At 32.6% G+C, this 13,313-nt stretch overlaps 1 protein-coding gene across 7 annotated transcripts in view; it reads right to left on the bottom strand.

Moving 5' to 3' along the window:
- The window catches only part of CBLB (Cbl proto-oncogene B), a 212,556-nt gene that overhangs the window by 83,376 nt on the left and 115,867 nt on the right, over window positions 1-13,313 (bottom strand). For all 7 annotated transcript variants that reach the window (XM_036448716.2, XM_036448718.2, XM_045584017.1 and 4 more), the window contains 3 exons: window positions 10,241-10,378; window positions 7,343-7,430; window positions 3,965-4,096 (listed from right to left, as the gene is read on the bottom strand). In XM_036448716.2, the coding sequence (XP_036304609.1) occupies window positions 3,965-4,096; window positions 7,343-7,430; window positions 10,241-10,378 (358 nt within the window). The remainder of the gene's footprint in view (window positions 1-3,964; window positions 4,097-7,342; window positions 7,431-10,240; window positions 10,379-13,313) is intronic.

The following is a 13,313-nucleotide window of genomic DNA, read 5'->3' as shown; positions in this document are numbered from 1 at the left end:
TTTTGTTCTCATAATAACTATCAATTAGGTAAGTTCAGTGAGCAGCTCACTGAGGCTACAATGTGAGGATTTTAGAATAGCTAATGTTTGTTAACTTCATTGACATTATAAGACTTTTATTTCTCCTCAATAAAGAGGCATTTTGCAATCACATGTCTATTGATTATCAAACACTGCTGTTCAAATAACAATATGAAAGGTGCAAACACAGATCTGTTTTCTTTTTTTAGCAGGAAGCACCATGGTGTGACATCTTTATGTAAATGTAGAAATATTCAGTTTACCCAAAGTAGCAATGTTCAGTAGCTGAAGTTTCCTTTAACCACTAAGATTATGTATGGAATACCACTTTGAAATTCTCAAACCTTGGCCTAAGAACAATTTTCTTCAAGGTGGAGAAAATTTGGAACAAGGGGTCACAATGCATGTTTTCTGGTGTAAAATGCAATAAAGTAGAAACTTGGTCTTTACTTCCTCTATGTTAGTGTATTATTGCAAGCAAAAGAAGTAAAATAACATTGCTCAAAAGTAAGTGGAAGAAGTAAAAATGTGAAAAGTCGAGGGAATCACACAGCTACTGAACAGAACAAATGGATAGGATTTGAAGTTTAAAATTCTTAGGATTCATTCTCAGCTTAAGCATAATAAAAATTATTTGAAAAAATCACAGCTACTTCTAAGAAGGGAAATGAACACAACTAAAGCATTACAAGACTTTTCCCAAGTGATCTCCAGTATCAATATCTTTTTATTAAATGTAACAGAGTCCCCTTCTTCTCTTTCCTTTATAAAACCTATAGGATATAGTCACAAATATTTACTAACTACCACTGTGTAGGTGGATAGCATGCTCCTGCAGTGAGAAGAATTCAAAAATAGATAAAGCAATCCATGCTCTAGAAGAGAAACATGTAAATACGTAAATGTTTACAATACAAATACAATGAAGTAAGAGCTCACAGGACATAAGTCAGAGAAATGTATATTAATCACGAACTGTCTTATGAGGGAATAATTAAAAAATAATGCTGAAAGAATTCCTTAGCATACTTTTCATTAATTTATATGCTAAATTCTATGATCGGTTTAAGATGTTAATAACTTTAACATCTATTGCCATGAGTGTGATTTATTTTTATTATTATTTCAACCTGAGTGCATTTGAATGTGTCATCTTTTGTTACTACTTACTTAGTAAACTACTGTGTTAGTACTACAGTCTTATATAGCTTCTCCTAAAATGTTACTCTAGACTGTTTTCAGTGATTGGCAATTGATGCACTTCCTCAATTTCTAAAAGTAAAACTGAGAATTATTTCAAAATAAAACAGAGAAATATAAAATGGTAATAATTTATGAATATGACTGGACATATCCTCATATAAGGTAATTAGGCCAGTATGAAAAACTGTGAAGTGAACCAAGGAATTCATCTGGTACTAGCAAGAGGAACTGCACCATCTGGAAGGCACAGTAATACACAGAAAAGCTGTGGTGCTGCAAAGTGCAAAAAAACACCAATGACAACTGGGAATTAGCCCCATGTCTTTTGCACATAACTACCTATTGCAAAGAGTTCACAAAATTACTATGTAAAATATATACTATTGGTCCTAACATTTTAAAAGTTATATTTCTTTAAAGAAGAATACGGAAAGTAAAATGAAATATTTTTTGTTTTATATCCAGTCATCTTCTTTTATTTGCCTTAGGCCATAGGTACAGAGCTATTTTGTACAATGCTTTCAACAATAATCAAAGGTGTCTGCCAAACTCATGAGAGCTTCTGACTTTTAACCCACTTAACTTCCAAGTATGAGATAATTATCAGCTTAAAGCAGCCAGGTCCTGCAATATGCCTGTGTGTCTGTGCTCTAAGACCACGACTCCAAGAAGAAGCTGAAAAGCACAGGCTATTCAAGGTGGCAGAGTACTTTGAGTTTTTATCAGTCTAAAATTTTGGTTTTCTTTAGAAAGGAATGCAAATGTTTAGTTTCTTTGTACCCGTGAGAACCATCCTACCACACTCAAGGCTAAGTCAATTCAAAGAGTGACACATAATTGCCTCTGTCAGTTTAATCCTTGCTCTAAAATATTGGGTGGGTACTAAATAAAGCAAAGCACCATAAGTAGTCCCATCCCAGTCAATGTGGCACATCAAAAACATGTCTAGTATTTTCTACTGATACATTTGAAACACACTTGCAAACAGTTTTGCCTTCTATAAGCTTAAGTACATTTATTGTAAGTTATTTATAAAAAGAAATGTTTAAGTCTACAAACTATTATTGTTAACATAACTTAAACATGTGCCCAGAAGCTGAGAATGAGCTTCCTGACACTATAATGAGCATCCTCCTTCCTGCAACTTCTCCTACACTATGTACAATTCACCAAAATCATGAAGGAATAAAGGGAAATCATGGCAAGGATATCAAGGAAAACTAAAGTAAAATAGAATCTCAATGCATATTGAAAGAGAGAAGTATAGGAATGTTCAACAATTTTGTGAGGTCACAAAGACATCAGGAGTTCAGCAATGGCTTTGAAAATGTAATTGGATTATAATTCATTTCTAGGTCTTCCTCTTTTTCTTCATTCATTTTTAAGTATCATCACAGGAAGAAGGAGGCCCTTATTATAAGACTGTGAACAAGTGAAAGTCAATATATTTTACTAGTGGCCCAGTGCACGAAATTCATGCATGGGGGTGGGAGAGGATTCCTCAGCCCGGCCTGCACCTTCTCCAGTCCAGGACTCCTTGGGGGATGTCCAACTGTCAGTTTAGGCCTGATCTCTGCATGCCTAACTGCCTCTGCCTTGGTCCCCGCCACCATGGCTTTGTCCAGAAAGACTTTGGATGTCCAGAAGACATCTAGTCAATCTAGTCTAATTAGCATATTACCCTTTTATTAGTATAGATTATCAAGTAATGAGTTCAGAAGGCATCATGGCTCCTCTAGTCTGCACCCTTTCCTGAACTTAAGACATCCTTCCTCAGGAGGACAGAGCTTCTGGGGCGGAGAGAAGATCAGGAAGGAGGGGGCTTAGGAACAGGGTAGGGATATCAAATACATACTCACCTGCATGTCTTTAAAAATGCTTGAAAGGTAATTATTTCCTTTCTAACTAAACACCATCAACAATATTCATTTCAACATTGGCTGAATTAAATAACAGTTTAAAAATGGCTTGATCAAAATATTCTGGATAATGGAAGATATGTAATATATCCTGGTATTTGGAGCATATGCAAAATTGGAAATCTGTCCAAAGAGCCATTTCAAGATCTCACCTTTTATAATAGATTAAAAAAGGGTAAGAAAACCCTTGGGGAAACAAATTATTCTCTAGGTCTCATTCAAAAACATCAATTTGTATTTATTCAACATCTGTCTAATTTATCTTAGATTCTGCAATTTATCATAGATTCTGTTTCTGTAAACTGAAAAATTTAATGTCTGTTTCTGTGGGAACTATAAGTATTTTGGAAGCATTTTCTGTCTGATTTTCCTATTTTAGCATTACAGAGCAACCACAGAGACAGGAGCTACAGTGCCGCAGGAAAAGAGGGATGGTTTAAATATCAACCTATGATTTATCTACTGAAGTTTACTTTTCTTTGGATCTGATGTACTATAACTAGATTATGATCTAAGTAAATCATGTAAATGTAGTTAATTGGTAATATGGATAAGGGACTTTCTGAAATCAATAGTGTTAAAGAATTACTTAAAACTAATATAAACTGACACATGCAAAAGAATAAATATAAAAACAAAAATACCATATTATATACAAGAAACATATGTGTGTTTTTTTTGGTTTTTTTTTTAACAACTCTTCAAACAAAGCACTTCTCAGTATTATTTCCTGAATCATTAAGATGAAGAAAATTGAAAAGACAGATATTGCTAAGGAATATAAGGGAGAATTCACATTGCTAATTAAACCTGGATTATACCTGCCATGCTGTAAGGCAAGAGGTGCACATCAAATGCCCACAGGGCTCAATCTTGACATCTTTGTCATTCTCAGCACAAATTTTGCAGAGCTGGAAAGTGGAGCCCATTTCACAATATAATTCATATTGTTCCTGCAATTTGGGTGAAAAATAACATTAATATTATTTCTTGTATAAACTGTTAACATTAAATATTCCCAAATACCATTTCTTGCTCCCATCAGGATTGTGTTGCCATTTGAGACATGTTATAAATTGATAATGGAAATTTGGTCTACAAAAAAAAAATATTTTAAAGATTTGAGCTTTTATTAAAAGTCAATGACATAAGTTCTTTTACTACTTGGGATTATTTAATGTTTTGTACCATTCTTTTAGGAAGGGACTTGCTTAAAAAGTCACAGGGTGCCCTAGCTGGTTTGGCTCAATGAGTAGAGTATCAGCCTGTGGATTGAAGGGTCCTGGGTTTGATTCTAGTCTGTGACACATGCCCGGTTGCAGGCTTGATCCCCAGTAGGATGCATTCAAAAGGCAGCTCATCAATGATTCTCCCTCATCATTAATGTTTCTCTCTCTCTCTCTTTCACTCTCCCTTCCTCTCTGAAATCAATAAAAATATATTTAAAAAAAATAGTGATACAAAAGACAAACAAGGTTTTAAAAAGCAATGTAATTAACTTTTTTTTGTAAATGCCACATGCTCATCTAATTTTATTGTCAAATTACCAAAATCTATGAATAAACATGATTCTTGCTGAATATTAAATTTTATTTCTTAGATACCTATAGAAATTCCAGAATGGAAGGAAGGTAGCATTTGCCAAGCCCTCCTGCATGTAAGGTCCTGTGGCCCACATTTATATGTCATGTGACCTCCAGAGTATAATAAGATATATTGAATTTTAAAAAATAATTAAGGTTCAACAAGTTTAAGTTTTCCTTAAATTCTATATTAAATTTCTAAACTGCATACTTTCCCCCCAATCTTAATCACTTCAGCAACCAAAAGTTGTTTTACTGAAACTCTGATTTACTGGTTCAGAACCTTTTGACATTGTACAATTTTCAGTGTTCAAATATTGAAAAGATCTGTCACAAAGGAGATACAAATATATTGGTGAGTATAAAGAAAATACAAAAAATGGTGTTATTTAATAGGGATACAAAAAAATAAATTATAGAAATAAAATCTGTTTAAATAAGGCAATGTTCTAATCTAGAAAATGCCTACGTGCCTGGTACTGGTAGGGTAAATAAATGACAATATTTAATCCCTAACCTACTAAAAGATTTTACAGTCTTGGTGAGGAAAACAATATACATAGACATAGATAGATATACAAATATGCACCTATACACATTAATATGTAAATCATGCCTACCATAATGGATATACGTGTGACTATATAAATATATATATTTTTTAATTTAAGGAAAAAGTATGAGAGAATAGATCAAGATGGAAAAAAAAATCTAAAGCAATTCAAAATAAATTATAAATCATTGAAGTCCCTAAAATAATATATACGTTTTTATGTAGGTTATGACATCCAAAGGATCAATTTACAATTATAAAAAATTTTTTACAATAACTTAAAAACCTAAAGGCAGAATTTAATTCACTGTAATGGGTATTCTAGCCAAATATGTATGACTCATTTAACGGAATGGTACTATTCTTGAATATGTATTTTAAAATAATTGTTTTATAAAAATAAATGTTATGAAATATAAAAATTTTATTAAAATATTATATACTATAGAGTCACTATATAAATAATAGAAGTCATATGTTAAAGTTGAAAAACTGCCCACAAATTGTACATATGTCAATAAGTATAATAATATCAAGACCACTGGGACTAAAATCTAAAGAATTAGAAATAAAATTTTAAAAATTATTGTCTTCCCCAATGCCATTAATTTGTATTTCATTAGATTTTTATTTATTATACACATCAAAAAGCCCAGCCAGTGTGGGTCAATTGGTTGAGCATCCTGACATGCACCAAGAGGTCTCTGGTTCAATTCCTCATCAAGCACATGCCTGGGTTGTGGGCTCAATCCCCAGTAGCAAGAAGCAACTGATTGATGTTTTTCTCTCATAGATGATTCTATCGCTCCCTTCCTCTCTCTCTAAAACATCAAGAAAAACATATTTTTAAAAATATATATGTTATAAAATATTTTAAAACTAGATTATGTATAAAATGATGCTTTTTTATGTATAAAATGATCCTCTCCTTGACTCCCCAATATTTTTACTCACTCAGTTAAAAACAATGTTACCAGTTTGGTGTTTCTTAATTTTTATTTTCTAAAATTATTTTAATGTGTTCATAGTCATTTCTTTAGTCACAGAAATTAAACTTACACAGTGTAATTTTACAAATTGAAATGTTATATAACCGAGTGTCCCAAGATGGAAGTTTTTTTACAAAAAAATGGAGAAGTGACCATGTGATTATATAGAACTACCATCCTCCTGCTAATGACTTTTCAGTATAATACAGTATAGGTATAATTTTTTTATTTTATTTACTTATTTTTAAATATATTTTAATGATTTTTTTACAGAGAGGGAGAGGGAAAGAGAGTGAGAAACATTGATGAGAGAGAAACATCAATCAGCTGCCTTTTGCACATTCACTAATGGGGATGTGCCCGCAACCAAGGTACATGCCCTAGACCGGAATCGAACCCAGGACCTTTGGGTCCTCAGGCCAATGCTTTATCCACTGAGCCAAACTGGTTAGGGCAGGTATAATTTTTAAAACTATAATAGAATATTTCAGTATTTTCTAAGTTTCCATTTTTAAGAAAAATGCTAAAGCAAACACCTGGGATATAGAGCTTTGGGTATATCTGCAAGTGGTTTATATATGGACTCTAGAATAAAAGGTATTTTTATTTAGATTTTGGTAATTACTGAATGCCACCCAGTTACACTTTCACTCATAATCTATGAGGCTGCCAACAATGGATTTATAAAAATATAATTATTATCTTTAATAGGATTCACTTATTCATTTGACTCTAAAAGCCAATGCCTATAAATTATCCTAACTGCTATGCAGTTCCCTAAACCTATGGCTCCGTCATATTTACCTATTTATCTTTGGATTTATCTACCTATCTCCCCAAATAACTAACAAAATTATATTGGAAGCAAGAACATTAACAGCAAAAATTTTTATTTAAAAAATGGAAAAAGTAATGTGTTTTTTTTTCTTTCAAACACCCTTAGAATTCCTTAAGTATTTTTGCATTAAGTGCCTGTACATGATTTTGACTATAGAGTAAGTAGAGAATTTTATTTATGTGAAAGCATTCTAGATACTTATTAATTATAAGTACATTTTCACAAATTGTCCTTACCTGTGTAACTTTTATATGATCATGTGGTGTAGGTTCACATAATCCAGTTAAATCAGGATTATAACTCCTCCCATCAGGATAAAGGTAGCTAGAAATTAAAGATACATTTTATTATTATAAATTTATGTTTTAATTGCAACTAGGTTATTTTATCAGATTATTCTATATTAAAACACAAACATTTGAATACTTCCTTTTTATTTAACTTATATCAAGAACCTATTCCATCTCTATTTCCATAATATTGTTATTTTTAATACTTTTAAAATCTAGAAATCACTTTCACATAAGAAATGTATAACAAATATTAACTCAGCTGCTAAGCAACCATTTCAAATAAATACCTTTACTATATGTCTGTTAGGTAATTTAAAATTTTATTTTACTGGTCTCTCATATTCTATACCAATATACTCTGAACATGTATATTTTTGCAATTATTACATTTTTCATCTGAAGCACAGTTAATGTTAATATATCATTTTAAATTATATTTAACACAAGAAAAGTGGAATTAAAGCCCATAATTTCCCCCAAAAGTTATTCAAGCATTTATTTGGCGTCCCTCTTTCTCCAGTTTCCTCTTCTCTCTCTTTCCATTTCACCTTCTACTCACCCAACATGTTTAAAGAAATCAGAAAGTGTTGCAAGTCCATGTTTAATTTACTTCAAATCAAACTATGAACAGAGAGTTTTATGAATATAACCTTCCATTATTAGAGAGAACTGAAAGAAGAACTAATGCTCCAAAATTATAGTAATAATGCCATCTTTCTGTGGTAAGATAGTTTTTACTAAGAAATTCATTAAAAATTAAATTTATTGGATTTGTAAATACCTATTTTTCATTTTTAATGGCAGTATTACTGTTGGATTTTGTCAATTCACTGCTATGACTAATTTTGTTCAATATCTCTCTGTGCTAAATGGCTTAAAATGAAAAATTAAGAATATACTACTATAGTGGTAAATATTGTAAAGGAAAAACTATACTAAAACTGTTCTGTGAAGTAACAAAAATATTTATCTTTAAATAGTCTATGAATAAGTTAGTGTTAAAATTTACCTAGGGAAACCAGAAAAAAATTAACTTGGAGAACAAACAATTCTCAAATGGTAAGGAACGAATCAATGAGATAAATCTTTAAGACTTAGGAAAAGTGGATGATTATATTTGAATATGATACAAAGTTATAGTGTTATTCTGAGGCTGGGATAAAATTCTACAAATATTAAGTAAAGAGTCATAAGCAAAACTAGTAAGGAACTTTCTTTTTATACCCTAAAGTGGCCAATTTTAAAAATTATTATATAACATTTTGATCATCCCACTTCAAAAACATGAAATTCTATGAAGTCAGAAATGAAAGATTACAAATATGACAATAAGACAGAGAAGAGGTTAAAACACTCTATTTAAAGTATAAAGAAATGACAATTCCATGACCATTCTCCCCAGTGAACAAGGATGCTATAAAAACTGTGAAGGAAGAAAAAATCTTAGCTAGTTATAAAAGTAAATTTATCACTTATGTCATATAATATTAGATTAAATATCAGGAAAGAACAGCTGACTCTGCTGATAGCTCGACTAAGATAGATGATATGCCTCCCATGTTTCTACTGATCTTAAAACAAAAAATGATGTAATTAATGTAATATCTATTTTAACCTAATCTAAAACCTGATCTACTCATCAGCTTAAAATTCTGATCTAATCTATTTTTAATGTAATTCATCCCTAAAGTACAAATTCAACTCATCAAACACCCCTGAAGATGTGTGTATGCACGTGTGTTTGTGTCAATATTAATCGTTACTCTACGTAGGTATTCAGAGGCAAGACTACTACTTAAAAATTATTAAGTTTTGGTTTTGTTTGAATTTTGAAAAATAGATGGAAGGCACTGTAAACAATATACATAAGCCATAACAAATCACAGAGTTGCTCCCTCACAACCTCTATTGATAAATTCAAACTTTAAAGCTTATTCTCCTAAAAGTAAAAATTCTGCAATCATAGTACATCAAAGGTACACATGTAAATCTCTGCTTCACTAAAGGTCAAGTATAACTAACTGAGAACAGCAAATTTATCATAATTAAGAGGGGAAAAAATAGTACCATAGTTTGCCACATAATTCTCATATAAGTATTTCTAGAAAGCTCACAACTTTAAAAATGCATTCTTTTTTCCCCCTTCATATTGATCCAATCACTATTTTTTTCCTCCTGCTAAGTTTCTATCACAATCTATGCTATGGCAAGTTGAATCACCTAGGTCTCCAGGTTACTCAGTAAAGCAAAGCGCTCAACAATCAGTGTGATGAAGTGACACTGGAAATACAACAAAAGAAGGAAGTGGCATAGGACTAAAATGAATGACAGGTATGTATACTATGAAGGGACTTAACAGGTTGCCTAAACTTTGTGGATAGGCTAAAGTAGGTTTACAGTTGGTCATATGCAAAATAATACAAGAATTAATAAATAATAATACAAAGATAAACTGTTTTGCATCATCACAATTGTAAGCCTACTTTTGCCCACCCCTGTGTATGTGTATGTGTGTGTTTGTGTGTGTGTTATATCTATTTTAAAACACCTTTTAAGTAGCAACTTCTTTTCTGGTAATAGATATAAAATCTCATTGCCATTTCACATTGCAATTTATTTGCTTTAAATATAGGGAAATTCAAATAAGCAGGTTATCTTCAAATAACTATATTTAAAAGATAAACAATAAAAACAAAGGAGTATCCATTTCTTAGTTTTGAAATAAAATAAAAAAACAAGCAACCAGGTCACCTGCCTCACACTATCCATTTTCTCCATTTCAGAGTGGCCTATATTTTTTACATTTGTGAATGTGCCCTGATGCCCATTTCTCATACTCACAATCCTTCCCTGCTGCCATCAATCAGGGCTTGAAATAAGGGCTTGTTATGAGGTATGGTCTGTAAGATATTGCCATCTCCTGTCACATAGCCGATGGCCCACTGTCCCAATCTAGTGCAGCTTAACCGGAAAATATAACTGTAAAATATGAGGAAATCATGTTTAATCATATTTGAAATGTATATAAGTACTACACAATTTGTTTTTTTAAGGTAAAGAATAAACAGAATCATTTAGAATTTCTAATATAAAATTTCCTTCTAAATTATTTTAAAACTGTTGTACGTCTCTATGTATTAATCTGTAACAGAAGCGATGATCATTTCATTTAAATATCTCCAGAGTTATATGAGAAAATAATTGAAGTTGTAAATTATCAAGTGATTTATTGCCATCACCATTAGGTAATGCCCTGGCTGGTAGTTAGAACATCACCCTGAGTACTAAAGGTTTGTAGATTCAATTCTCAGTCAGGGCACATACCCAGGTTGTGGGTTTGATCCCCAGTCAGGGTGTATAGAGGAGACAACCAATCAATGTTTCTCTTTCTCACCCCCCCCCCCCCACTCTTTCTTCCTCTCTCTCTAGAATCAATGAAAAAAAACATATGCTTGGGTGATGATTAAAAAAAAAAAAAAAAAAAAAAGGAGCCCTAACCGGTTTGGCACAGTGGATAGAGCATCAGTCTACAGACTGAAAGGTCCCAGGTTCGATTCTGGTTAAGGGTATGTACCTAGGTTATGGGCACATCCCCAATAGGAGGTGCACAGGAGGCAGCTGATCAATGTTTCTCTCTCATCAATGTTTCTCTCTATCCTTCTTCTTTCCTCTCTGTAAAAAATCAATAAAATATATTTAATAAAAAAAAAAAGGAAAGAAAGTGCTGGTGGTAGAAACAGCTATGATAAATTATTTTGGAAATTAAAAATAAAATACATGGGTAAAAATTTGTCCATCCCTGACAGAAACTGAGCCAGTTTCTACTGTGGAATTCAATATACTATTTTACAATTAAAAAATTATAAAGTTTTGGTTGTTAATAATATGCATTATTATTGAAAATATACTTTTTATTTCATGTATTCTAGCCATATATCTCTAAATAAGAGCTCAAAGACCTGATCTATAAATATTAAGAACTTCACTTTGGTTATAGAACCTTACAAAATAACTTCCCAAGAAAATGTAAAAACATTCTCCTAGACAGCCTGAAAACAAAATATAAACCCATCAATTACTGGCATCCTTAATTGGATCAAAAAATTCCACACAGCTTTATTATGACTGCCAGTTGGATCGCAAATAAAGCACAACCTGAGAAACCCTAATGTCCTTGGCAAAGGCCCAACTATTCCCTTTACCATGAAGCCAAAGAGATGAAACACTTTCCAAGACAAAGGACCACTTAAATAGATATATTTTGAAAAGCAAATATTTATCAAAATTATTTGATGTGTTCATTAAAAGTTTTCCTAAACACATTTTCAATGCCCTATCAGACTTTATATATTACAGTTTATCACAGACTAAACATTTCATCTTTAACTAACAATAAAATAAATCTTTACAGGGCAGGTTGGGGAAAAAAGAAGACATCTTTTCAGACAGACAGCACTAACATTTTATTCAGAGAACTATTCCAATAGTGATGAGACCTGGTTTTTGTTTCCAACACTGTCATTAATTATCTCCAGATCTTGAACCAGAGAACATAAAATAGACTCAGTTTCCTTATTATTTTTATAGAATTGAGCAGGATAATTCCCCAAATAGTTTCTGTGTTAAATTGGTAAGACTGAATAATCCCAACCATATCTCATCTTTCAAATCATATTTCATAAACAAAAACATACTTTAATGCCAATCCAGACAGTAAAAATTATGGAAAATCTTGGCTTGAGAGATCCTTGGATGAAACAAAATGACTCATCTAAGCCATTGTCCAAAATATCTGACCTGCTATCATGGTCACAATGAGAAACATTTCTCCTTAATCTTAACAGAAGACTTCAACTTGAGCTAAATAAACTGTCATTTGCACCCACTACCTTCTTTTTTATATACTGTACAAATTGTTAAATATAGAAAGAGGGAAATTTTCATTATAGCAAAGAAGAAAGGAATCAATAATAGTGGCTTTTACTTGAAAATACTTTTTAAAAAGACATAATTTATGCCGAAACTGGTTTGGCTCAGTGGATAGAGTGTTGGTCTGCAGACTAAAAGGTCCCAGGTTCGATTCCGGTCAAGGGCATGTACATTGGTTGTGGGCACATCCCGGTAGGGGATGTTCAGGAGGCAGTTGGTCAATGTTTCTCTCTCATCCATGTTTCTAGCTCTCTATCCCTCTCCCTTCCTCTTGGTTAAAAAAAAAAAAAATCAATAAAATATATATTTTAAAAAATAATAAAAAAATAAAAAGACATACTTCATGTTATAAATCAAATAAAAACAATATTAGAAAAGGTAAACTTTAAAAAAAAACACCAACCAAATTCCTTCCTAAAATGAAATGATCTATATGCGTATATATAAAAGGCTAAGCAACTGTCTGACCAGTAGCTATGACTTGCACTGACTATCAAAGGACAGACACTCAACACAGGAACTGCCAAGCTGTAGTGAGTTGGCAGTAGCAGTTTTTGGGTGATGCACCACGGAACCAGAGAGGAGGGAGCCTGATTTAGGCTGCCCTCTTGCAATTCTGGATCCCTCGGGGGATTTTGGAGAGCTGGTTTTTCCCTGATGCCTGCATGCCAGGATAAGGAACCCCACCTGCAGAAGGGACCAAACTCACCTGCAGATGCCCTTCAAGACATGGCGCCACCCCAGGTGAGGCCAGCTGGGAAGGGACAGCGAGAAGTTGGTTCCAGGGCTTGTCAGGCCCCATCTCACCCAGTCTCACATAACTGGCCACCTTCTAATTAATTTCCTTGCAATGTGCAGGAATCTGTGTACTGGGACACTAGTCCCTATATAAAAAGTGTACACTCCTGGCTACTGAAATGGTGTCTCTTTACTAAAATGTGAATGTGAGGGGACTGGTCTCCACTGTCCTTACTGCCATCCCCAG

Source organism: Pipistrellus kuhlii, unplaced genomic scaffold (genome assembly GCF_014108245.1).
Source record: "Pipistrellus kuhlii isolate mPipKuh1 unplaced genomic scaffold, mPipKuh1.p scaffold_m20_p_2, whole genome shotgun sequence".
Lineage (NCBI taxonomy): Eukaryota > Metazoa > Chordata > Mammalia > Chiroptera > Vespertilionidae > Pipistrellus > Pipistrellus kuhlii.
Note: the sequence above shows the minus strand (reverse complement) of the source record. Positions and strands in the feature narration are given on the sequence as shown.